The sequence below is a fragment of the Catharus ustulatus genome, chromosome 11 (genome assembly GCF_009819885.2).
Source record: "Catharus ustulatus isolate bCatUst1 chromosome 11, bCatUst1.pri.v2, whole genome shotgun sequence".
NCBI classification, from domain to species: Eukaryota; Metazoa; Chordata; class Aves; order Passeriformes; family Turdidae; genus Catharus; species Catharus ustulatus.
In genome coordinates, this window is record NC_046231.1 from 2,680,304 (window position 1) to 2,707,760 (window position 27,457).

Sequence of the window (27,457 nt, forward strand, 5' to 3'; positions counted from 1 at the left end):
CATTAAACCGAGGCATATCAGAGTATGAGACAATCTGAGTTCTCAGTTGTTCTACACAAGAAAAAGCAATTCCTTCATTTTCAGAAGCATTAGCGCAGATGAATTTCAGTGTCGAGCAGGTGAGGGTGCAGTCCAAAGCACTCTGTTGCATCCTTTAGTCTACACCACTGGCATAGAAATAACAGAAATTCTTTAGGGGAAAAAACCCAACCTATTAATTGAAGGCAAAGAAGTGAAGTCATATTAAAAAGAGTTGTTTAGAAACACCAGCTGTCCCCCCAACACATATTCATGATTACTTGGACATTTGATACTTCATGCTGAGTTTATAACAAAAGTAGTCTGCAATCTAATGTGTTTATATACTTCAAAAACACCTAAGTTACAGAAAAATAGAATATGGGTAACACTTAAGGACTCCTAAATTCATCAAAATAATTCCTAAGTATTGGATATGAATTTGTTGGTATATGAATATATGCACTTATTTAAACTACACTCCTACAAAGGCACATGTGGTCTAGGCAGAGCAGTTTTCTGGATAGAAAACTCCCTGTGTGCACGCACAGATATTTATACTTTACACAGGAAAAAAGCAGGTAGTTGTATTTTGTATGGACCACTGGTGTTGACCCAGCATAAAAGAATACACACGCCGAGTCAGTTTTCCACTGAATGGACACAAGACTTTGCAAAGCAGTTTGGCTGGGACACACGAATGGTTGTGCAAAACACCACAGGGAATCTGTGACTTTCGGGAAGTGCTTCCCACAGAGCCAATTGCAAGGGGAATCCCCGCCTGAGGAGGGGTCCCTAAGCAAAGGCCGCCCTCGGCTGCACGACAGCGAGTGCTTGCTCTGCGAGCCGTTCCTGCTTTCCCTGGCTGAATCCGACAGCAAGAAACAGTCCCAGGTCTGAAACAAGAATGGGGGAGAAGTGAGCGCTGGCGGCAGGGGATACGCGGCCGGGGGAGTGACACCTGCCCCGTCCTGCCCCTCCTTCCCTGCCCTGGCTCCAGCGGGATCTGCCCCTCCTTCCCTGCCCTGGCTCCAGAGGGATCTGCCCCTCCTTCCCTGCCCTGGCTCCAGAGGGATCTGCCCCTCCTTCCCTGCCCTGGCTCCAGCGGGATCTGCCCCTCCTTCCCTGCCCTGGCTCCAGAGGGATCTGCCCCTCCTTCCCTTCTCTGGCTCCAGAGGAATCTGCCCCTCCTTCCCTTCTCTGGCTCCAGAGGGATCTGCCTCTCCTTCCCTTCTCTGGCTCCAGAGGGATCTGCCCCTCCTTCCCTTCTCTGGCTCCAGAGGGATCTGCCCCTCCTTCCCTTCTCTGCTTCCAGCGGGATCTGCCCCTCCTTCCCTTCCCTGGTCAGAAGGATCTGCCTCTCCTTCCCTTCCCCGGCTCCCACTTGAATGGGATCTGCCCTTCCTTCCCTTCCCCGGCTCCAGCGGGATCTGCCCCTTGTTCCCTTCCCCACCTGGATCTGCCCTTGTTCCCCTCCCCGGCCCCGCTCTCCCCGTGCCTCCCGTCCCGCCGGGATCTGCCCATTCCAGCGCTGCCTGGCCCAAGCCCCGCTCCCCAGCACTGCTCCCTACCATTGCCGGTGTTCATTTTAGGGATTCTTTGAAGTCGTTGCTTCTTCAAGTAACTTAATCACCGACTCCCCATCTTACATGTTACCTTAAGGATTTCAGCAAGATGTATATATGATTTTTTAAGTAATTTTTGCCTTATCATGGGGAAAAAAAATAAATTAAACCTTTCTCAGTGCCCAATTTGTCCTGTGTAATAGAGCTGGAGCTGCGCTCAGGTTGCTGAAAGCTGAACATGTAATGGGAAGCAGACACACATTAAATCCAGTGCTGCAACTGCCATCCAGGCAAATGAAGTCCTTGAAGTTGGGAGGACGATTCCTATGGGCAGGAGCAATTCCTCCAAGTCAGACTGGCAATATCAAGGTCTATTTGAGCATGCACCATTTTATTATGCAAACAAGTGTAAGCAAAGTCATCAATCAGAAAACCCTAGTCTGAAAGATAAAATGCAAGTGAGAAGGGACATTTAATTAACTAGTATCCAGAAAAGAGGCTTGGAGATGGAAAATTCTGCCCTATTCTAGGTAAGGATGAGAGTATGTAATTGTTACAGTTCTTTGAATTTCAGTGTAACTACAGCTGCTCAACTTCCCTGAAAACGCACACACTCCTTTCATAACAAGGACTTTTCTTATCCCTTTAACTCTTCAGAAATTCATCCATAAATCAATGAATCAATAATCGTTCTCTAAGATACTTAATGCCTTAAGATTCTTGTCCTTCATCACCCTCTGTAATATCCCAGTAACTTTCTTCTCCTAAAATCCCTCAACATAAAATATTCCCATGTCCAGAAAACTACCCAGAGGCCAGAGAGTCCCTTGGGAATCTGCCCTGGGACTCACCCTTTCTTACGGGTGTCTCAAGGGCCCTTGGGGTGAGACACAAACCCTCCTCACCAAGTTTGCACCACCCTGAGCAGTGCAGAGGGAAAGGACCTGATGAGTGAAACTACAGCAACTTCATGGAACTCCTGAAGGATAAATGCAAAGCCCTGTTCCTGGACTCCCTGGAATGCCAAGGGCTGGGGTCAGCAGCACTGATGGGAAGCACAGAGAGCCTGGAGGCCAGCAGGTTCCCTGGCACCTACAGTAAAACAGTAAATCAGTGGTAACCAACCCACCAAGGGAAGCAACTACTCCTCTTCACTCAGCCCACACCTGCAATCCTGCACCTTTGGGTCACCTAGTCAAAGAAAAGCTTGAAAAAACTTGAATCCAGGAAAAAGTCAACAAGATAGTCATAGGGTTGCAGCACACGACCTACACGAGGAGAAAATAAGGAGGAGGTTCTTTTTCTTGGAGTAAGAAGACTTAAGGGAGAGTTTATTGAGAAGATGGAGTCAGACCCTTTATTAAGGTTGCCTGGAAAAAGAATGAAAAATAAATACATGAACTGAAACAGCTGTTTCTGACTGGATATAGGGAAAAACTCTTTCATGGAGACAAATAATGGAACACTTTGCACAAGCAAGTTGTAGACTGTCCCACCTCTCAAGATTTTAAGACTTGGCCAATTAATGCCCTAAACAACCCAGTCTAAATTGAATGTTGATCCAACTTTGAGCAAGAGACTACAGTGATTCAGTGATCCCTGCCCTGCTGTATATGTGCTTCCACATTCCTTATTAGTGCACAATACTGTGACATCTCTCCTACACCTCAGATCATCCCTGGCACATCTCCCAGTCCGTATTTTTCCAGCATGCCAGCTGAGCACGGTCAGAGACCCTGAGTCTGGTCAGTCTGTGCCAGAGAGCTCACTGGCAGCCAACCAGGCACAAGAGCAAAGAAAAGGAAAAAATGGGTTCATTTTCCCCTCAACTCAGACACACAGAGGAGGTTCTATCTAGCTCCTGATTTATCAGTTGACTCAAGAGTGACCTGAAGGGAGAGAAGAAAGGCAAATGGGAATATTCAACCACTTAAGGTTAAAATTCTTTGGAAAACAGGATAAGGGGAAAAGAATAAAATTTCCCCCCAAATGAATTAGCATCAAGAAACCAGACTACAAAAAGATTTTTTTAAAGTCATCTTGTCATCCACACTATTCATCATGTGTGGAAGCATCATCACATCTTCCCTGCTCTAAATTACACTAGCTAAACCCTGCTAGCTCGGGATGTCAGAAGCAGGGTGCATTCCAAAGCTGCATACTACATGAAGATTTGGCACACTCCTTAAATACTTGGATTGTACTTGGGGCAAGGGCGGGAAAATTCCCAGTTCAATTATGCTTGGAAATGCTGGCCTTATTATATTTTCATACACAGCTGCTCACACCACTGTGCTGAATCCACTGCCCTACAAGATGTTGTGATACCACTGCTTAGAGTCTGTCCCTTTTTTTGCTTTCTGCTACTCAGACAAAAATGCCAAATAGAAACTGAATCTATGCACAGTGCTGGCAAATGTTAGTTTTCATAAGTTTCTATATTAAAGTCTTAGTTTTGTTTTTTACCCTTCACTGCCACTTCTCCTCCTGAGATCCACTCTCATTTATAAATTTTGTAAAATGAAATGTCTAAAATTTCATTCACTTATTTACAAAAAGCATACTGGAATCCTGTCTGCCATCAAAGGAAAATAACACTTATCTGTAAATAGGAAATTCCTGACATAGTCTTCTAGTCTGCTTAATTACTTTTCCCAGTGTTAATAGGAAAAGGCTTCTCTTCCCTTTTCAGAATTCCCTGGAGTGATAATAATGTGGGAACAAAAATATGACTTATACTTTAAAGGAATGTATATATATATACACACATATATATTCTAAAATACTAAACACAGTTAATTGCATAAAAAATCCACAAATGTCCTTATTATAATCATCTTTCCAACCAAATTATTGGACAATGGACTTCATCTACTGATATTTTTACTCAGACCTTTAGCATTCTGAATTCCAGTCTTAATTGCACCATCTGATCTTTACAATATATACATTTAAATATGTGCAGAAACCAAGGAGAAAATTAAGATTTTAAAAAAAAAAAAAAAAGAACTTACTTCTATCAGAGAGCTTTCCCCTGTCTTCTGCTTTTAAAAAGTTGAACTTCTTTCTGATTTTTAGGTGATCATCCCAATGAGATTTAAGTTTGATGATGTGGAATCTTAACTTGCAGTCTTGTGATCAAAAGTATCATATGTGGAATTTGAAGAGAGTTGCTAGCTTTTAAATAATACATTTGTTAAATTTAGACATTTTGGATAACAAGTATATGCCTCAAGTCCTCAAAATTACTTTTGCAATTTTGAACTTCTCCTAGAGCTACGATAAAAACATCATCAAGGTTAACAACAAAAAAGGAGCTGGAGCAAAGCAACGCTCCAAGCTATAATTTTAACCCATCTCTCCAGATGAATTCAAGTTTTGATATTTTTAAAGACAAAACTAAGGTCATACTCTTTATTCAAGTGCTCTTGCCAGACCTCTACTACACCAGAAATGTACAAGACCATCAAGAACTGGCCACTGATTGAAAGAAAACTTCAATTGTTTGTGGCAGAACTCAGTCACAGCACAACCTCAGAGGCATCAGATGCTACTAATGAATCACAATATCCTACATGGGAATATGAGGGACAAATTTGCACTCAAAGTGCAAATTTTGAGTCTGCCAAGCATTACAGAACACCACAAAAAAGTCTGCCTACATGATAATTCTTAATTACATGTCTGGAAGTTTTAATAGAAAATGCGGGTTCAATCAGAATTTAATAAAGATCTACAGTAAATGAGCATGCAAAGAAGTGTGTTAGGATACTTTGTTACAAATAAACTATATTATATTTAATTTTTTTTTTATATTACAGCAGAGTTACTATAAAGTCAGAACTTAGATACAAGTTCCAAAAACCTTGAGGGAAAAACGTTCAGCAATATCATTCTGATATTGGCATATGTGTCAGTAGCACAAGATTCTTTTTTACAAATATAAAAGCACCTAAACCTTGTAAGTAAAACTTTCTTGGTCTCAAGAAGTGAAAATTCTGCTATCATCTGCTTAGCTGTCTGAAAGTCACTGCTTTGCTGCACTTTAAAAGTTATAATTATATTTTATTGATCAAAAACCAAAACAAATCATAAGGAGGGTACTGCCCTATTTGGGAAGCAGAAGAAAAATACTGTCTTTGCAGACAGGGTTTCAAAGAATCAAAAAGTTACTTCAATAATTTATACTATAAGAGGACTGACAGCATTGAGATCAAAGATTTAAAAAAAAATTATTTGTAAAACATCAGGTCTGAGACTGATTATTGATGTGATAAATTATTGAGTGCCTGTATAAAATCTCTTTACATTTACACTCAAAACAAAAAAACCTTGAAGAACTGGCTTTAAGCAGTTAAACAGCTCCTATTTAGGGCTCGAGTTGTCCTTCAAGAGCAACACTGTGAGGGTGCATAATTAATGTCTATTTGCCCTAACCACAGGTCAGAAATGCAGAGAGCACTGACTTCTATCACCCTAACATCAGAAGCAACTTCTTAAACTTTAAATTCTGTGCATGAAATGCTGGCCCAAGATCCAACTGGAACCAGTCTTGTTAGGTCCTTCTCCCATTACAGCTGGCTTGCAAACCCCAAAATAGAAAGCAAAGTTCATCCCCCTCCAATCCAAAACATCATTTTTGTTTAACCTCATTCAACACCATCAGATCTAAGAAAATGCAGCAAAGAAGCATCTGGTCAGATCTACCCACCTCCCTCCTGCCCACATCACACAAAGTGTTGGGCTGTGCTTTGGATCTACAACTGAGGTTCAAGCCCCCTTCCTACGTTATCCCCAAAGAACCACCACAGGTCTGTGCCTCAGTGCTCCTGCAAGCTTCCCAATCAGCAAAGGCAATGTGCTGGAAACACTACCACTTCAATTCCTGCAGCCTTCCAAACTATTCAATTCTCTAATAAAGAATTCTATTCCTTCATTTCACCAGCATATGGGAAACTGATATTTTTATAGTGCTGCTGTACATGTAGCAGTGAAATATTTAAAACCCTAAATCTCTGTACAATTACATATAACTATATATGACATGACTGGTTAAGTAGACACTGTTCCAGAGCTACAATATACAGGAACTTCTGGAAATTACAAGCTGAAAAAACTGGGGTGAGGGGGAGAACAGTACACCTTCTGAAACTAGAAGAGCAATATTTGTGTAAGACTCAGCTTGTGTGGTCTCTACATAAAGCAAGCCATGAAACTAAGAGAAAGCAATTGGAGTTTTGTCTGATACTGTGTATTAATAATTCTAAACTGAGCAGCCCCATTCAGGCTGACTAAACACAAAGGGGAAACAACTCCGCTGTACTAACAGGCCTTGACATCCTGAGAAACACAAATGGCAATTCTTGAACTCACTTCTCCCAACCTCAGGTAAAACTGAAGAATAGAATAAGTCTCCTACAGAGCAGTGTCCTCAGCCCACAAACTCATCCATCAATACTGCATTCCTGGTGCTATCAAGGGGAAAACCCAACCCCCCATATTAAGCTAGAGAATGAGGGATGGAACACAGGAAAGGAAAAAATTAAGGAGGTTGTTTAGGTTCAGAATACCCTGGGGCTGTGTTGCAGGGCCTACCAGTGCCCCAGAGAGACTTTCAGACTTCAAAACTGAAGGCAGAGCTTGTTAAACAGTGGCAGGGCAAACAGCAACTCCTAGTTCTGATGATTAAAATTCGAGATTCCTAGGGGTGCAAGATAACCCAGAGATCCCAGCAAAGGAAACAGTAAGATAATTTTAGCTGTAATCTTCTGGTTTCAGCCCCTTGAATAAAAGCTTCAATTTAAGTCTCACTAACTAAATGCATAAATAATTAATCAGTGTTGACTTGCTGTACTGCTAAGCTGGTCTGCTGCTAGAAGACAGTATGAGGAAAGGAGAAACTACAAAACTTTAGTTGCTACCCTCACAAAAACAGTCAAGTGGTTGGAGCAGGCGTCTCTGAGGAACCCGTAACCAGGAGCTGTTTAGGAAAGCCCCAGGCTAGGGAGTGCTTCCTGCCAAAGAGAGAATCCCTGCCAAGAGCTGAGATTTGGAGCATGGTTCCCTGGAGCAGGCACAAATCAGCACCCCTCCTCAAGGGGCAGATGGCCAAGATAGAACCCACAGCTCCAAACCACCCTCAGCTGCAACAGGAAAGGTTTTGCAGCCTCTGATACCGCTCAACACTTCATGAGGACTTCCTCAGAGAGAATGACTTTTTATCACCTTGTAATTGTTATTTACAAAGCAGTGGAAAGCCCTACATTCCAAACTTCAGGAAGCTTGTTTGTAAAAAAAAAAAACAACATTCCTCCTCTCAGAGCTTAAGCACCAACTCATGACAAAGTGGACAACCTTCTTGAGAACTCCAGATGTGCTGGGTGCAGTGTTTGTCCTGAACTTCTTCAGGACTACCCACCTTGGGCTGATTGCCCAGAAGCATTTTGTGAAATTGAGGAACTGCTCAAACATCAGTTATTTTTTAAAAATAAATTCCAAACTTGCAGATTAAAATCCTTAAAATACATACCATCTTCAGCACAAGACAGAGCAGGGAAAAAACATAACCAGCCATGTAATGTAACCTAAAAGAATAAAAATGCTGAATAAAATGCTACACAATTTTTAATATTGTCTTCTCCTGCCCCCTCCAAAGTAAATGCCAACCAAACTATTTTAGCAAAGTAAGATTCAACTGAGATTTTAAGCTCTATAGTGTGAATGCACAAGTACAAAAATATTCAAAGTATGTTCCAGGCACTGTAGTGGATTTAACTTTTTCAGTACAAACTACATATAAATACATAAGAATTTATTATAGAAAGTAAACCTTCACTGGGTAACAGAGTCAATCATCCTTCCTCTAACAGTAGTATTAGGAGAAGATTATTAAAACAAAGAGTGTGTAGTGCTCATTGTGCACCGAAACTATGCCCTGGTCTGTCCTAAGTTAGAGTATCTTACCTGTCTACTAGGTCAGGATGGAATGTTTCATCCATTAATTTTTCAAGTAAATTTTTGAATCTGCAACATTGCAAAACAAAGTTCCACAACTTAACTACCCACCTGGCAAAACCAACCTTTTTGTTTATTTTGAACTTTTACTTTCTAATTTTAATATATTTGATTCTTGTCAAAGGAAAACAAGCGAAATAGCTCTAGAGTAGTGTCACATTGGTGTAATTATTTTAACACAACAGAGACAGAGAGATAGTTGCATCCCTGCAAAATCTATGTGTAACCCTGGCCGTAATCTCATCCTATCTTCTGTGCTGATTCAAAGCTTTTATATGCAAGTCCATAGGTTTTGGGGCAGGACAAAAAAAATTGTCAAGTAGAGAAAGAATTTCTTAACAATCTTACTTAACCCAAACTATGCAAACACTATGCTTTATGTGTTTTTTGATGGAAATCATATAAGATTGACAGCAAAAAGCCTCCACTTCTCTAAAAAGTCTCAACCAGTGGCTAAGTCTGGGAACTTACTCATAATTCATGAATAAGTTCTTTCTGGCAAAAAGAAAAACTACTTTGAGAAGAGGTCTGTGCTAAGGTATATATATAACCAGACAATCCAGTTTCCAAAATTCTGTCTCTAAGCTAGATAATTAAACAGCTGAAAGGCAGCTATTAATCACCCATAAAGAGTCTTTTTTATTACCCTTAGTGGTTTGTCTCTAACAGAACCCAGCTAGTCACCAAACAACATTCTGCAAGGTATGTGGAGGCTTGGAAAATGGAAGGAGTTGCCATAAAGCATGGAAGCATAAACACACAACAGTGCATCTAGGAGCAGAGAACACTTGGCATTCCAACAGCAAGGAAGGCTTGCAGCTTGATCAGAGAGGATAGAAAGAATGCCAACTCTGAAGGAACATAAGGCATTAGAATTTCCCTGCTCTCTTCTGTAACTAAACTGTGTATCATCTAACTTCTTTTAGAAAAAATCAAAATATCAATGTGTTAAGCAAAGACAATATCCTTAAGTTTCATGTTTAATTCCTCCTCTTTAAATGATTCAACTTTAAGATTATTTTTGTGCCATTTGATGTGTGCATTCTAAAAGAAGGGCAGGTTCTGAAATTAATAAAAGGAGGCACTGAAGGACAAAAGTCTTTGAGAGCTACAGCTCTACATCCTACCCTATAATCCCAGTAATCTGTGCAGTAGCAATTGAACAGTGTGAGGAAAATACCAAAGACAGAGGAGGGGATGAGCTCTGAAATGGCAGGTCTCAACGAGTCAAGTAAGAACACACAGATTACAGTTATATGATCTTCTCTTCTTCATCTTGGTTTTCCCAAAACAAAAACACAGCATAATAAACATGTCCAAAGACATTCAGGAGCTTTCAAGAATAAGCACAGAGTGACTGTAGAGGACTAGAAACTATGTTCACAATTTTTATGAATAACAGTAAATGCATCAGTGCACTTTTGTGCTTGGTTACTCACTAGAGAGTCAAATCAAAAGAGATTTTTACAGGGACCAGACTAGAAAGAACTAATATGGCAATGACACCGACAGGAGTCCCTACGAAAACAACAGAGAAATTGTTAGTTGGGGATTTATCTGTTTTCATGCAGAGTAGACAAATGTGTTTCTTGAGCTAAATTCAAAATATTAAACCAAGTCAGTACCTCAGGCTTAAACACCATAAATACATGATTATGACAGTACACCAGGTAAGACAGAGATGGAGCAGATGCCAGCATCCTAGAGCACAATCCTCACAAGAAACACATTCTCCATCACATCCATAGCATTCAAAGGAATACCAAGTGTAAGAGTTTGTCTATGTGGTTCTGTTCTTTTAAAGGAAATTGTGTGAACAAGACATTTTGACAATTTTTTCCCCTGAGAAACCATCTCTCTGACACCACAATCAGAACAGGTATCACCACAAGCCTGATGCCAGGCAGACCAGTTACATGTGAGGCTTTGTCTAAGGAGGCAGGATGGGCACGTCAGACAGGGAGGATATGCACAAAACCCAGGAAATTCAAAGGATTCCAGAAGGACAGACCAAAGATCATAACCTGAATTCCACCATGTCAGCACCTTCATCTGTGTATGTCCAGGATTAGAATTAAAACTGCCAAGATGAGGACACCACCCACATTCATTAAAACCAAACAGAGCATCACCAGATCCACCACTGCAAAATTTAACCAGGTCAGATATGGTCACTTAAATTTATAATATAAACTATCATAAACTAAAGTTGTTTTTGAAGTTATACTTCTACAACACTGTGCAAGAACAGTTGGTGGTACCTCATCTCACACAACTCTGTGTTGCAGCTACTTCCTTGAAAACAAATACCCTTTGGTTAGCAGCAGAATGTCTTCGTACCAGTTCAGTATTTGGCTCTGACTTATGTAACAGGAGGGACTGGAAAACTGCTTAAACCACAGATTAACCCTCTCTGCATCACAACCACTGAAAAGAGTGACAAATTGCCAATGAATTGGCAAGTCCATGTAAATTCTGGACTTGTGTGCAGTAGACTCGGTAGCGTGACGGAGGCTGACAAATGCAATTCAAACTCATGGGAGAAGGAAAGACTAACAGAAGTTCATGAAGTTTCTCAGTAATTTTAAGAAATGAAAACACTACAACCTTAGTATGAGCAGCAGGATTGCCAAATAAACATAATGAACAATCATTCCAACATATTTTAAAAAATATTACCTTTTACATTTTCCCCCTTTAAGGATCCTTGAAGATGCTGCTCACTGATCAATGACTTCCTCCTCCACAAAGATGTTCCAACATGTGTTGAGCGCTGGGGACATTAGCACCACCTCTAGAGCATGGAGTTTGCCTACAGGGATAATGTAAGTCAGCTTTATTGCAATATTGAATGGTTCTCTAAGGTTTTCTTTTTATTGTTCTTATTTTACATCCATGGACTTTATAAATGAATCTGGTAGAGAATGCATCTCCACAGAATGATGATCTTAATTTTACTCTCCTTTGCAGAGACCTGGAAATTTAAGCTGTTCAATTCCCAGATGCAAACTTATTCTGAGGCTGGGTAACATTTTTTGGTGGGCCCTGAAGGCCAGAACTGCCTTCCACAAATAGCAAAGATGGTGCTTTTAAAGATGGTGCTTTCACTACATTCACAAAACAATGAAAAATGGGTGAAAACAAAATTATTATGGTGAAAACAAAACTTAAATTCTCTAAATATTTCTGAGACCAAGTGGCATGGTCATGCTGTCAGTTCAGCTGGAGCAAAACCTTTGAAAATGATGCCTAAAGAAACAGCATCATTTTCTTCATAAATAGTTTAAACACAGCTAAATTAATCACATTTATTTTGAGAAATTACTGCTTGATGAAATAATATCAGTTCTGACACCTAAAGGTGATACACTGCTAAAAGCATGAGTCAGATTCTGTAGTGTTGCAGAGCCAATAAGATGAATAAAAAGAAAACCTTGGAAATACACAAAAAATATTGAACAGAAGCTGCCCTACCTTTCACAGAAAGGCAGACTCCAAGCTCTCAGGTGGTACTGAAGTTACCATTCCAACACATGTTGGGACATCTTGTAAAACAGGAAGTCTAATCATGGACCTATTAAAGAAAGAACAACAACAGGGTTTAACATTCTGCTGAAGTACTTATTGGTTATGTTTATTTGGCAACACTGCTGCTGATACTAAGATGGGAATATATTCCCACCTTTTTTAAAAATGAAATAATAAATGCAAATAAAATATAATATTATAACATTAGCAATTGATTCAGTTGGAATATAAAACCAAATTCTCTATTGAACATGTACAATAAACTCCAATCTCAGCCTAAGAAACAACTATTAAAACTATGCACAATGGTCAGAAAACTGGGAGCAGTGCACAGCTCATCTGAATATAGTTTCTAGGAAATTGCTTGGTTTATACTAATGAAAAAGGCCCAAGTTACAGAACTATTCCAGATGTCAGAATGTGGATGCATCTCTACACCTGCCACATCTCCACAGTGCCAGACTGAGGTTTGCAGAAACTAGAGAAAGTCCATGCTTTTGGCATGCACAGTAACCTGCGATTTGCATTATACAGTACCTAACATGACTTTTTTTGTTCCCTGAGAAAAAGCAAGTAGAATCCAGAGAACCCCACTGTAGGTACAGTTCAAGCAGACCAAGCATGTCCTCAGGACAGTGCATGACTTCCATCTGCTACACTTATGAACAGGCAGGTGTTAGAGTAATCCCCAAACACAACCAAGAGTTATGTCCACAGGCATTTCCAGAGGCCATCCCGACAGAAAGACACCGATGGAAGAAATTATATTCAAAGGAATACTTCAGTTTGAAGACAAATCAACTTATGGGCAGAAAGTTAAAAGTCAGCAGTCAAAACAACAAAGTTGCATCAATAAAAAGTGCAGTGAAAATAAAAAATTATATTCACAGGCAATCAGAGCTCAGAATTTCAGAACACACAACCACTGTAATTGAAATAGTTATAAAAGCCCTCTAAAGTAAATCAACCAGAGAAATAACTACACATTTATATTAGAGCTGCTCTCTATATGAAACAGCAGTCATCAGTAGGACAGTTTCATCTCATTCAAACATGAATACAAATGTTGACAAACAAACCCAGAGAAGGAGGATGACAGACTTACTGAACTAATAACAAATTCTTTAAATAGAGGCTGAAATCACCTGGCCTGGTTCCATGAAGGGTACCCCTATGGGTTTAACATGGTTTAGCAATATGAAATGTCCTCTAGAACACACAAATAATTTATTTAAAATATATTCATATGCACACAGCTGCTGCCACCACAACGCACACACTAGATTCAATACACTCCAGCATATAGAAAACACAGATAAGCTATTTCTGTGTGTTTTAACATGCACTTTCATAGCAGACATGCAATTCAAGCCTGGCTGAACAAAGAAAGAATCAAGGCAGAGCAATGATCAATATTTCATCAGACAGAATTAAAAACATATTTTACATGGAAAATAACAAAAAGGTAAATCTATAAATTATGTTGAGCCTAACCATACAACTGTTATATTGACAGAAACAGTGGCTCAATTCTAACCAGCCAAGCTTCTTTGAAGCTGTTTTAAGGAAGACTGTAGGCCTTATAACCACTCAACTAGGAGAAACTGGATTAATCAGCACATTTTCAAGCTTTGTAATAACTGGCATGCACCATTATGTGTGTTCTAGAATAAAAATTTATTTATGCAAAGCAAAAAGAATCCAGAACTATGTTTGTGATGGGAAATACTGCAGATGTATGCTATGTCAGTACAACAGACAATTTCCAAAGGACATTGGTAACCATGCCAGCTAAAAACCATGCTATGGACAATCTGATTTCTTAAAGCAGATGTAAAAAACTCTGAAATATGACTCTGAAATAAAAATATCATGGTTGGTTATCCAATAAATTTATATCATATGTATTTAAGTTAAAATAATTTGAAAGATGCAAGATGAACAGTATTCAAAATATATACAATGTGGCCACACCAGTCCCATATTTCTTAGAATGCCACATCTGTTCTATTCAGTCAGTGCTCTGTAACAGTAAAACTGAAGTAGAAAAATGGGGTGAAGAACAAAGTCAAGAGAAAAATGAACCATCTAAGTCAAAGAATACAATATGCCACACTCCTGCTTAACTATTATTGCATTATGACAGTTAATTTATGGTTAGGGTACACCACGAGTTGTGACATTTTAGGGAGAGTTAATAAAAGCAAAATGGCATCACCTGGTTGTGGAAGAGATCAGTAAAAGGTGTGGGAATTAAGCTGCTGCAGAATGTAAGCCTGTGAACGCATCATGCTCTGTTGTTCACAAAATATAAAGCAAAGTTTTTGGGAACCCCCAGTGAAGGTTTGAGAGACTCAAAGTTCTCAGAAAAGTACATGAGACAGTTGTTCCCTTTTTCCAAGGATTCAGCTATCAGGCATTATAAAAAGAACAATGTTTTATGCTATCCTTTGCTGTGTCCTGCTACCTTTCACTAATATTTAATAGAAAATGCAGTGCAGTCTTGTTCTTAAAAACCATGCTGTAATCAAGGAATTAAAGCCAAGGAGTCTATTTTCATAAGATGGTCACAATCTACAGAAAACTGTAATACCTAAAAACCTGCTTTACTAAGTGTTGCCTGTTGCCTCATTCAGTGAACAGCAAAAACTCAGAATGTAAGAAACTGGCTTCTAAAACCTAACTAACACGGCATTCTTACCCAGCAAGAAGCAATTTATGAATGAACAAAAGTGAAACAATTACAAATTATTGATGTTATTTTTCTTGATTCCTTCCCATAAAACCATGTGGAAAAGCTAGGATTTTTCAGCAGTATTTATTCGTGAGGGCCTAATCAGCTTGCTGGTCCTCTGAAGAAACACTACTCATTCTACTAACAAAGTTAAAGACCTAGAAAGTATCAGGAGTTGGTATGCACATGCATGATGAATACCAACCTCTGCCTCTCAACCTCCTAAAAAGAGAAACAAAAGCCTTGCAAACCTTTGTAGATGTTTCATTGTGCTCTGCTGTCATGTAGAAAGATCAGGGTTTAAAGTTTTATGATTCCGAGTGGAGTAACAAAAGAAATACATTATATGCTGAGAAATACTCACTCTTGATTGTGCATCAAAGAAGAATTTGAAACAGTCACAGCCTTGCCTTCCTACATGAACAAATGGCAATGATTACCAGCCCAAAATGACTAGATACAAAATTGGATAAGGAAGCATGTGGGAAGCGGATGAATATCTTTGCATGAATTACCTTTCAGTTACTTCTTCCATTTAAATGGATCAATATTAGTCCCTCAGATTTAAAATAAACTTTGGATTATAACACTGCCAAGCTCAAGTAGAGATAAGAATGTACAGTGTATTAAGAAACCTCTTTCACTATGACTTTGAGGCATCTGGCTGGTGGTTACTGCCAAAGTCTGAAGAGCATCTGCTCTCACTTTAGCAGTTTATATTCTGACTCTGGTGAATGGAAGCACAATCTCTGAAACAGCCTTTGGGGAACACTACTGAGTTGCTCGACAGAGCTCTTACTCAGAAAGAGAGAAGGAGATTAATATTACAGAAAACTTGAAAGATCTAGCTTCTGAGAAAGGAGAAAAGAGCACTTTCCTAATACTGTACACATCAGAAATCTCTCTTTTACCAAAACATTAAAAACTTGCCCTAAAACTGAAGTGATTAAATATGAACAGACCTAAAGGTAGAAAGTAACATCTGTTTAAGTCATATTCAGGCAAAAGAAAGAAGAAACAATGTCTCTTTTCTCATTTGTCAACAGGCATCATGAAAACAGAAGAATGAGGACCCACATAACAGACTTTTTCCTAATGTGCTGGAGAAGGTCACAGGCGCTCTGATTAGTCCTGGTGTTGTCACAGCAACATATGGCAACACTGAGTCTTGTCATGAACTTACACTGTCATTATTTTAAGTGCCCAGTAGCACAAATTACTAAATTTGTGTGTGGTCCTAAGCAAACAACAAATCTGGCCACACACAGTGAAAACCCAGCTCCTAAAACTTCAAAATCAGCTGAAGAAATTCTCTCCTCAGGAGCCACAGATCCCAGATAGTAGCCACTTATGAACTCCACAGCAACTTTTCAAAACTATAAAAGGCTTCATGTAAAACCAAAATAAAGCTCTAAAAGTGGCTGCAGGAGATCACTAGGAGTGGCCACTCTTCTGGATTCAGTGCTTTTGAGAAGTAAATCCCTGCAGCTGCTTTTAAAAGCTTTGAAAGTTTCATTTCAATTATCAAAGACAATAAAGCTTCAAAAACAGCCATAGGGATTTTTTCCTCAGAGGAGCAAACCCCAAAAGGCAGTGATGAATAGTGTGATGGGTTCTGTGGCTCTTAAAGTATGTACAGATTCCTGTAAGTCCTGCACTTGTAATTACAGCTCCATGTTGTGCAGCAATTGTTACAGCCAGACAGCTCATTAAGGCTTATGTGGCAAATTCATTACTGATTTCCCCTTCTGTTGCCTTTTCCTTTTTTTACACCTGTATCAATTATTATGTGAGCATCCCTCCCAACACATCTCATGTGTCCCTCCATTACATGTGTCAGGCAGAGCTCGCTGGCTGTGGTCTCAGGGGTGCTGAGCCTGTCCCAAAAGGCAGGACCTGCCTTCCCAGCCATCAGCACATCCTCACAGCCAGCTGACTACAGCCTGCAAAACCAATCCTTCCGCTGAAGGGAAACTTAAAACGGCTTTTGGTAAAGTGCAAGAGTGAAATCTGACAATAAGTCAATGAAGAACTTGCCTGCAACTGCAATATAAAAAAGGTCCCGTTAATTCAATGAACATAAACACAAACAACATTTCAGAAGCAACCACATGACTTAAAACAACCTAACAGCACTGATTTTGGTCTTATCTTTGAAACTCTGAGAACTAGATCCCTAAAAATTTGTGATGTAAGCATAGGTCTGAAAGAGCTACAATTTACACCCTTAAATAATTGGAGCTTAGTATATCAAGATACTGATAGCACTGAAAAGACTACCAGAATTATGCTGAAAAATCTACATTTAAGTACCAGAATACAGTGTATATTAATATGTGGTAAAAAATACATTCTGTTTAATAGAAGCATATTTCCTAACCTTAAAAAATCACTGATTTTGAACAGTTAATCATCTAAAGTTTTTAACTTCCATTTTCAAACAGCAGAATAAATAAACATACCTTTTTGCCACAATAAATAAACACAGCTTTTTGAAAACATACCATAAGAAAATCACTATGAACTTAAACAGATGCAGGTGTTAAGAACTCAATAACTAGCTTATATGGGGAAAGAAAAATCTTGACAAGAAATTTAAGTATTCTGTTAAATGTTATTTACAGGTGTCCTCTGTGACCTGTACTACTTACCTCGCTGTTTCAATCTTCTCGTGTGTAAAACATGAAGGAGGATTGTGAGAAATGTTTGCAAAAAGCTTTGAGATCCTTGGATATAAAAAACATGGGGAAAGCATGAAGTTTAAAAGCACCAGCATGCTATTTTATTTAAAACTTGAGGTAAGTTACTTTGATCACAAAAGCCTTGAAAGTTTAGAAATACAAAATTATGTAACCAAATGCTTAAAAACTATCTTAAGTGTTAAGCATATTCTGTTCCTCAGAACCTCATCACTCTGAAGGACACACTCCCAGAAGGAAAGGATATGCTTCTCACCCGTTTCAAGTATGCGTTTGTGGAGAGGTATAGCAGCAAGAAAGGGTTCATCTTTACAGGACTGGGTCTGGGTTCCAACCAAGTCAGAGTTGGTGGCCATAATTCGGGCACTTTCTTCATTAAGATTAACACCAGCCATAGAGGCAACATCATTGATGTCATCGTCATCTCTACAAAAAAAAAAGCCATATAAAACCAAATTCTGCACGTATTATGTTCATTTTCTGCATCATCTGCTTCTCCAGAAGTAATCATCATGCCACATGCTTGAGACACAACCCCTATTGTCTCCATTTTCATAGAAAATCTTCAAAAACAACCACATATTTCTCTGCCCATATCAGGAAAACATCAAAAGCAGGAAAATTTGACTGGTAACAGAAGGTATGACAGAGGTGTCTTTATCTGAGAATCAGTGATATCACTGAAACCAGGCTGATCAGGAAACTAAAGGCAATGATCACCATTAATGGCTGAACACTGGGCTTTTCTCTTTATAAAGAAAACTAGGCATAAAATGGTAAAAGAAACAGCAGAAATTAGAAGCAAAACCATGAATCTTTAATCCTGCACTGTTTCACAAGTTCCTACTAAAAGAGGCATTAAAGCATTTTCAGCAACTGTCAGGGAAGATTCTTTGACCATGCTGAGCTCACAGGTAACCCTGGGCTCCAAGCGTGGCTTGGATATGTGCTGATGTTTTCTCTGGCAACATACAAATACTTGTGTCAACAAGTCTTAGGAAAATGAGCTGCATTTGAGAAGATGATAGCAACTCCCAGGTCATTTTTTGCCCTGCAACATCCTTTTTAACAGTTTGAGAAAGTACAAACAAATTTGAGTTTCCATACGGATATCTCCCAAGCATCTTTACCTCCTACCTGTCTGAGGTATGACTCAGAGCTGTGGAAACAGCCATCTGGATTTAGCACATTCAGTTTCACAGCTATTATTGACACAAACACTATTTCAACATATTCTAGAGTGATTACACAACCTTTGAGAATATTATTTTCAGAATATATATAAAGAGATAAGAGCATTCAAGTCCAGACTTCTATTACTGTATAAAGTAAATAAAAGCTCAATTTAAAGGACTTTTTAAAAACTGTTACATACATGACGTCCCATGCACCCTAAAACACTCTGTCATTTGTAACAAGTTTAATGCCCACAGTAAAAAACAACAGCTGCAAGTAAAAACAAAAGGAGGGAACCCCATAACCTAGATCCTCCCTCTCCTCCCATACTTTTCCTGGTATCTGCACTACAGCCGCCAATTTTGGTGGAAGACTACTACAGTTTGATAGATACTGGTTTTGTTTTCTTTTGTGGGAAGAAGTCAAGAAATCATTTGTGTAGAAATATATTGATCATTTGATGCAGAAAACTTCACAAGGCTTTTCAGAAAAATTCTACACAAATGAGCTTCTATTAATTTCCAGGAGTGTTAAGTACTTGATTTCTTGTCTTAAAATTAAATTCCTGAGAACATTGTTGCATCATAGAATGGTTTTGGTTGGAAGGAAACTTAAAAGCTCATCCAGTCCCACCCCCTGCCATGGGCAGGGACACCTTCCACTGTCCCAGGCTCCTCCAAGCCACATCCAACCTGGCCTTGGGCACTGCCAGGGATCCAGGGACAGCCACAGCTACTCTGGGCACCCTGTGCCAGAGCCTCAGCACCCCCACAGGGAAAAATTGCTTCCTAATATTAGGATACAATATCCTAATGTAAACCTATTCCTTTTTAGTTTGGAGCTATTCCCCCTTGTCCTGTCACTCCACACCCTGTAAATGGCCTCTCCCCATCTTCACTGCAGGCTCCCTTCAGGTACTAGAAAGCCACAACTGGGTCACCCTGGAGCCTTCCCTCCTCCAGGCTGAAAAATCCCAATTCTCCCAGTTTCTCTTCCTAGGGGAGGTGCTTCATCCCTCTAATGCTGTCACTTTTACATCTGCCATGGTGTGGGCACCATGCTCACAGAGGGACCCTGAGCTGCAGTGAGGAATTGGCTCCGTGCCCACAGGCAGCACAGCCAGGACTGCCCAAACACCAACTGAAACACTCAGGGACCAACTCAAACATTTGCAATTCTACAAATGAGAAAAAGCAAGTAAAACCGAAAGAAAATAAGCTTTTGTCAAGTTAAAACCTGAATGCTTGAAGCAGAATGAGAATCACCCAGGATTCACAAGGCCCAAATCCAGCAGACCTCAAACCATGGGAAAACCAAACTCCTGTTGCAATTAAGTTGAGACGGACACAGCTGGCATCCCCACCAGTCCTTTATTCGCAAACTCTACATGCCTTCTTTCACAGACCTCTCCCTCATGCAACTTCTGACTCCTTCTTCCATAGGTAGTTTCTCACAGTACTGATTCCTTCCTTCAAAGGCAATTCCACACCACACTGACTTCTTTGACTCTGCTTGACTGGCTAAACTGAAGCTATCCTTTACTTGGCCACCTAACCCTGCCTGTCCTCACACTGCACCTCCCCACCATATCCACCCCTTGTAGCACCACGTGTCCCCTAGCTCCTCACAGCACAGCCAGCACACTCCTCTTACTCCAGCAACTCTTGCTCTCATGCTCCAACTCAAGCTGCAAGTGGCTGTAACTAGTGCCCAGCTAACCCACTCTTTTATATCCCCCAAACTCACTGGGCAGGCAAGGCTGTTTGCACTCCTTGGTAATCAGTACAGATGTAATTCATTGGCAAAGATTGCCTCCTGCATTATCCTTTCAGCCTGGCTATCCACAGCCTCCTATTGAGGCAGTTACCAGAACACAAACTCCAAACTACATAAAACAGCAGAAGCTTCTGGAACAGAGACTTGAACCCAGAATTTCAAAATAAAGCTGAAATGCAGTGGTGTGGGCTCTCACACTGCTGTGGCCAAGCCCAAGCCCTGCAGGAGTCAGTGAAACACGAACCCAGAGGTCACACCCAGCCGCTGTCCATCCCCCAGCCACCAGCCACCACAGGTGGGCACAGCTGGCCAGAGCAACCAAGAGTCTCCTCCTGTATCTCCACATCAGGCTGCCAGGACAAAGGTACTTCCAGCTCCTTCAAGCAATCATCCATTAAAAAAAAAAAAAAAAAAAAAACAAAAATCAAGACAGCAGTCTCAGCTGAAGAAAGTACCATCAATCTTTTACCTTCCTTCTGCTTAGCAGTTTAGCTACTCCAAATTTATTCAGTGTACAGATCTGTGACCACATTATAAATAAATATTTTCTGAAATAAAACCAGACAAGTATTTTGGACACAAATTAGATTTCAACAAAATTATCAAAACCAATTCAATAGCACTTAAAAAGACCGCCACTGTAACTCCTGGACAGAATAATCTTCTTCCATCTTACACTTGCAAGCTACAGTTTCACGATTATGAGCCGCGCCTGATTATAAACCACACGTCCAGGTGTCAGCAACTGTCTTGGGTTACAATACAGGGTGTGATAAAAGGTATCTGTTCTATCACCATCTGTTGAGGGTGGGGGCAGTGATCCTTATCTCCACGGCAGATATTCTGCTAATGGGCCATCCATTGAAACCAGGCAGGGCACTGTTCTTTATCTTTTCACAACCCATCCTTCCTCCAGCCAGTCATTTTCTGCTAATGGCCATTGAGTCCCACTGTGGGACTGATAAAATTACTGCATCCCATTGGAAGTTGCTCCAGCCAGGGGGAAGAGCCCAACATTTCTTACCAAGATAAAAACAGAGGGTTTGGGACACTAAGGGAGCCCCTTTCTCCACTGGACTCCAGAGGAAAACCGGATTTCTCCACATCACCACTGGAGCTCCGGAGGGAAACTGCACCTTGTACAGGAGCACTGCTCCAGCTGAGCCACATCTGTCACTGCAGGAGGATGCAGCCACCATTTAATGGGACTGCTACCAACACCCTGCCTGACAGGGTGTCAGGTTGTACTCTGACTTTGTCAGGGTTTGGAGTTTGTTTCTTTGTAGTACTGTATTTCTATTTTAATTTCCCTAGTAAAGAACCGTTATTCCTAATTCCCATATCTTTACCTGAAAACCCCTTGATTTCAAAATTATAATAATTTGGAGGGAGGGGGTTTACATTCTCCATTTCAAAGAGAAGCTCCTGCCTTTCTCAGCAGACACCTGTCCTCCAAACTAAAACAGCAACTTTTTGTTCTTTGTCCATATATAAGCCGCACCTGATTATAAGCCACACTTCCGGGTTCGGACCAAAATTTTAGTCAAAATGGTATGGCTTATAATCCTGAAATTACTGTACATATTTTTTTTTTTTTTCAGCTACACTCGGCAAGTACATCCTTTTTTTTTCAGTATTACACGGAAGACAAGTAAGAAATATATTAATCACAGCTGAGACTACATTTTTTTCTGACAAGAAGAACTCTATCCATATATTCTTCCTCACTTTGAGGAACTTCATAATTCAAAATGTTTGGATACTGAAACATACATTTATATACACTATCCATTATATATGAAGAGAGTTGCTATTCTTGCTGAACAGTTTCCTGTAAAAGTGAACTTTTAAGCCTAGATAAATGAGTTTTCCGAAGTCATTCTGTGGAACAAAGATGCCATCCAGTGGTCATCTAGACTGATGATTATCTATCTATCCTTCCTTTTTCATCAGAGCACAGTATTTAACAATTTCTTATTTCTAGGCATATATGACTATGCCTGTCCTAATTCTACTGTTTCAGTAAATATTTCTGGGTTTTACTGAATTAAATTCTGGGTCTCATAGGATGAATCTAACATTCCAACACACATGGTATTTTTAAGACAGGATGAGCTCTCAAACTCCTTCCAAACATTAACTGTATTTTAAAACAATCTAAGAGTCCAATTCTTCCTCCTATATTCAACCTCTTGTAACAATTTCCCCTCTCCTTTTTATTATAAACACTCATGCAATTAACTCGAAGTATTTCCAGAATTCTCTGTGAAAGGTTTCAAAGGGTTTTTTTTTAAACTAAGACAAGCCTTTATAAAAACCTGGTGGCATTTTCTTTATGAACAAACTTTAACTGCATGATTGCAGAGTTTCTCTTTCTCATGTGCTTTGTCAGATTTGAACCACTGCTGTCCCAAACTGCAATACTGAACTCCCAAATAAGCCAAAAGAATGCATAAAGCAATGGAGACAACATTGTACTATTGACTCCCCTCTCTCTTACAAGGGAAAAAATGTCACTAGGACAAAGTCCCTACATCCCACAGATTCCAGTGATCACACAGTCAGAGATTAACAACAATACATGGCATACAAATGGTGACTTGAAATTACTGGAACAGCCACTACTGTATTATATTTTATAATGGCATAGATTCCATTTACACATTAATTATAATGTTTATTCTGACTTTCCTGTTATAATTTGAAATGTCTCCCTAATACTGCTTTGCCATACAATTCATTTATGGTCTACGCAGAATCTTCTCCCTGATAAGCAAAAGGGCTGACAAACAGACCACATTTATGGTCAGCATTTTTCTTTATTTTGAAATATATGGAAAAAACACAATCCTCTTACAGCTTGAAATATTCATTTGGAAAAACAAAAACTTTAAGGACAAAGCTTTGTCATAGACCATTTTGAGATGAAAACTTTGAAATTATCAATTTAACACCCACATGAGCTTTCTGCCACTTCAAGGGCAAGCTGCTTTGCTTATGTTGGCAAACTTTTATTTTTAAAAATGAAAATAAAATACTGGACGAAAGACTATTTTTTTGGCTATGCAAGCGAGGTCTGAAAACAAATTTTTTATTTCCACATAGAGTCTACCTCAAAATGCAGCCAGACAGCAGAATAAAACACAGATACCAAGATCAGCTTCAAATGATGTCAGAGATGCACAGAACTATCTCTGAAAACAAACCCCATCACAATAGCTGTATAAAACCTGGCACTGCCAGATTCCAGGAGGTCAGATGGAACTTGGAAATGCCACTTCAGGAAAGGAAAGGTTTCTGTGAACAGGAAGGAGCACCTGGCTGCCTGGCACCCTATTGCACACCAGACACAGCATCATCCCCCACACCAAGGGCTACCTCTGTGCACTTCTGGCCTTGCCAGGCAATGCCACTGAGCCCTGCTCAGCACAGCTTGGAAACACTGGGATAACACAAGAGGACAAACATCCCCCTCCATCCTTGGAGAAATAAATGCAGAGCACACATGGACCAGGCCCCAGTCCAACCAAACCCTCTGAGCAGGAAGCTGAACCTTCCAAATGAATTTTTTCTATCTCAACATCAGGAGCCAGTGTTTCCACCAGCTCCCTTTAATGGCCACTACTTGAACTGTGGGTAAGAACCACCTGAGAGCCTGCTGCTTTCACCACATCAGGAGGAGCTGGTGTCACTGGGAACTCTGACAAACACGCAGGCTCCTGGCAGACTTCAGTGAGATTTTTGCTTCTCTCACTACAGAAGCCTCAAGCTGGCCTGTTATGGTACAAACCCAAGTCTAGACCTCTGAAAAATTAGTAAAAATGAAATTCAAATTTCTGTCCTTAGGTATTAACAGAGTTTAAAAAAGGCAACTAACTGGGGTTGTATGTAGTTCTCTCTAAAAAAGACAAAAACAATAAATTTAGTACCAAAAAGGTGACCTGAATTTTCACAAGCACAGCTTCACCTTGCAGAACTCTTGGGTTGAGAAAGCTGCATCACAGAACAGAAACTGTAACAGTGAACTCATGTGAGCAGTCTTACAGTTCATTAATAAATGCTGACCTTAAAGGCATAGCTGCAATTTGCAAAATCCTTAATTGCTAGCTCTTTTATGTAATTCCATCTTGTATCTCCTACAGTTCAGAATAGAGGGGGGGAAAAAAAAAGAAAACAATGAAGTTCAAATTTCTGTTTCTAGTGACCAACACTGCTCAAAAAAGCGAAAAGCTCAAATAAGTTATTTTAAAGAAAGCAGAATGTAAAATAATGAAACAAATATGCAATAATAAAACACTAAGGGCAAAATAAATTTATACATAACACAACTATTTTTCAAAATTCTTGCTTTGCTTTAGATGCCAGTTTGCCTTCTGGCTAAAAACACATTCTTCACACACGCTGGGAATGTTGAGGAAAACTAGTCAGCATTCAGAGGATTAATACAGATTTCCAGCTCTGTGCCTTTAGGCTTAATAGTCAGACATCTATTTGTCCTCAGGAGAGGTTAGGGGTTGAAATGCAAATATGCAAACAACTGAATTCTTTGTTAAGATATCAGGAAAAAGCTTGATCTTTGCAGCTGTTTAATAAATCCTTGCAATTTTATGGACTTATTTAAATGCAGCTTTGTGTCTTACTATTTTGAAGGCAAAAACAATGTAAGGAAACAAACACATTCATTCTGACTAAAATTTGTTCTCTAGAGGAAAAATTACATACACCCTTGACAGCTTATTTACCAAACTCACTAAAGATTTATTGATTTATCAATCAGTGCCTTGAGCATTTGCTTCTCCCCAAGGGAAAATTAACAATTCCAGCTAACCTAATATATTCTATGTATAAACTAAGTGAATGCAAGAATCAATCCTGGCACAGTTTACAACATCCAGTTAAAAAAATGCTGTCCCTTTCGGTGTATGTAAAATTGAAAGCTATACTAACGAAGAATAAATGCTCATGTTGCTTACAAACATAAAAAATACTTATTAAGACAGTACAATTGAACCCAACAGACATTTTAATTCATTTAAATACTCAGTGGGAGGCAAAAGCATTGGAAAATAAAAAATGGAATGATTTTGCTTCCAGATTAATACTAAGTACTACCACTATTAGTTGCAATACTGACATGCCTCAAAGCAGAGATATTTCAAAGAGCTACAAATTCTCTTTTACTTCACCTGCAAAAACATAAGCCTGAAAATTAATTAGTGGTTTGATTGTGTCAGAGCAACATAAGACTCCCAGAACATGAAAATTAAAATCTAGGAATATTTTTGTCATTCAATAAAGAAAAATAATATTTTAACACAACTAAAATAGTGTTAGTAAGAACAAAATGCAGCAAACCTAAGCTTAGCTTTTCACTAAAAAAAGTAAAAATATTCCAAATATATATAAATAAAGGTTTAGAGTATAAAGAACTGGCAGAGCAGCTCAGTGCATCACTGCTACTGTGCTGAACCTTTGCAGCACCTGATTCCTGCAAGGGACCACAAACCACCCAGCCTCTCTGACCTAAGGAAGCACAGATACAGCAAAGCCTCTCCTTTAAAACCAGAACCAACAATCCCCACGGCCAGGATCCCCTCCCAAGCCCCTGGGAGTGTCCCTGCCCAAGAGGGGCTGTTCCACACAGCCCTTGTCCTCACAACCAGCATCTTCCCAGCAAGACACGTTCCACAGGAACAGCACAATCCAATGCATAACACCAACCACAGACTCTTTTAAATCCTTGTAATAATTCCATTCAGCAGAAGTTTTATTACATTAAAATGTGCATTTAGGGAAAAATCCTCAAGATATGTCATGATCCCGTCCCTTTTTTGAAAAATAGAATTAAGTATGAAAATTGTCATCCAATCCCAGGAAAAAAGACAGGAATTATTGTAGAAGACTGCCCTCTGGTGTTACACCAACTCTAAATTCTGCTTTTTACTTCAGATCCATCCCCCCCAACCACCCCCCTGCATTTTTTTTTATTATTTTTTCTTTTTTTACCTGAAAGAACCACCTCCAGGGTCATTCAGCTTGTTTTTCTGATTTGCAGAGACCTGAACACCAAAGCCCCCAGGACTTTTACTGGCTTGTATTGTTGGTGCCTTCCCTACTGTGCCTGAAAAACACCAAGCAATGTTATTATGAGCTGTCTTAGACAATTTACATCAAAGAACCTTCTGTCCAGGAACTAAATTTAACTGTCTGTAAATTGCAAACAAAGGAAGTTATTATTTTTAAAGACTATATGCTGAAGGAGAACAATTTTAAATACAAATTTTATATTAACATTACAGTTTTTTCAATATTTATAGAACATCGAAGATTCCAAAACTGAAAACCATTGGCCATTAAGAGCTGTAACATTTATAATGGCTATAAGTGTGTTTGCAATTGCCAGTAAACCACTTTTCTGGATAATCTGTACAGAATAAAGAAGGCAAATTTGAAATGTTCTTAGTACAAATACTTAGAGTTACTCAGGGTATTAGCTATGCCTTTCACATTTTCTACATAGTAATTGTTCTTTATTGCAGTGATAAACATGTATTTCAGAGTTGAAAGCAATGCATGTATTTTAAAATATTTTGCATTGCATGTAAAAGAAAAAAACATTATTGCCAAATTTGATACACACCCCCCAAAAAGGTTTTTTGCTTTCTCATGTTGAAACAATGACTCAAAAATAATTCGTGTCTGTATCTAGACTTTACAAGTCCTGCAGTACAAGTAGAACAGGGCTTTCTACATGGGCCAAAGTGGGGTGGTCAAACAGTAAATTAAAGACATCCAGATCCCTCTCTGACATGAAACCTGGAGGAGGCTCTCCTCGACTGCCCAAGCACATTTACTTGGGTAAATTTTGGGTTTCCTTTAATCCCACCTGTGTTTTGGCACATAAAAATAACTCACATCTATGTGATGTAAAAGATCTCACCTCTCTC

General features: G+C 39.4%; 1 protein-coding gene across 1 annotated transcript in view; it reads right to left on the bottom strand.

Moving 5' to 3' along the window:
• Window positions 1-27,457, bottom strand: part of LOC117001466 (transcription initiation factor TFIID subunit 4-like) — a 146,582-nt gene that overhangs the window by 80,603 nt on the left and 38,522 nt on the right. The window contains exons 10-11 of the mRNA XM_042779638.1: window positions 26,517-26,631; window positions 17,815-17,984 (exon numbers count right to left, since the gene is read on the bottom strand). Coding sequence (XP_042635572.1) covers window positions 17,815-17,984; window positions 26,517-26,631 — 285 coding nt within the window. The remainder of the gene's footprint in view (window positions 1-17,814; window positions 17,985-26,516; window positions 26,632-27,457) is intronic.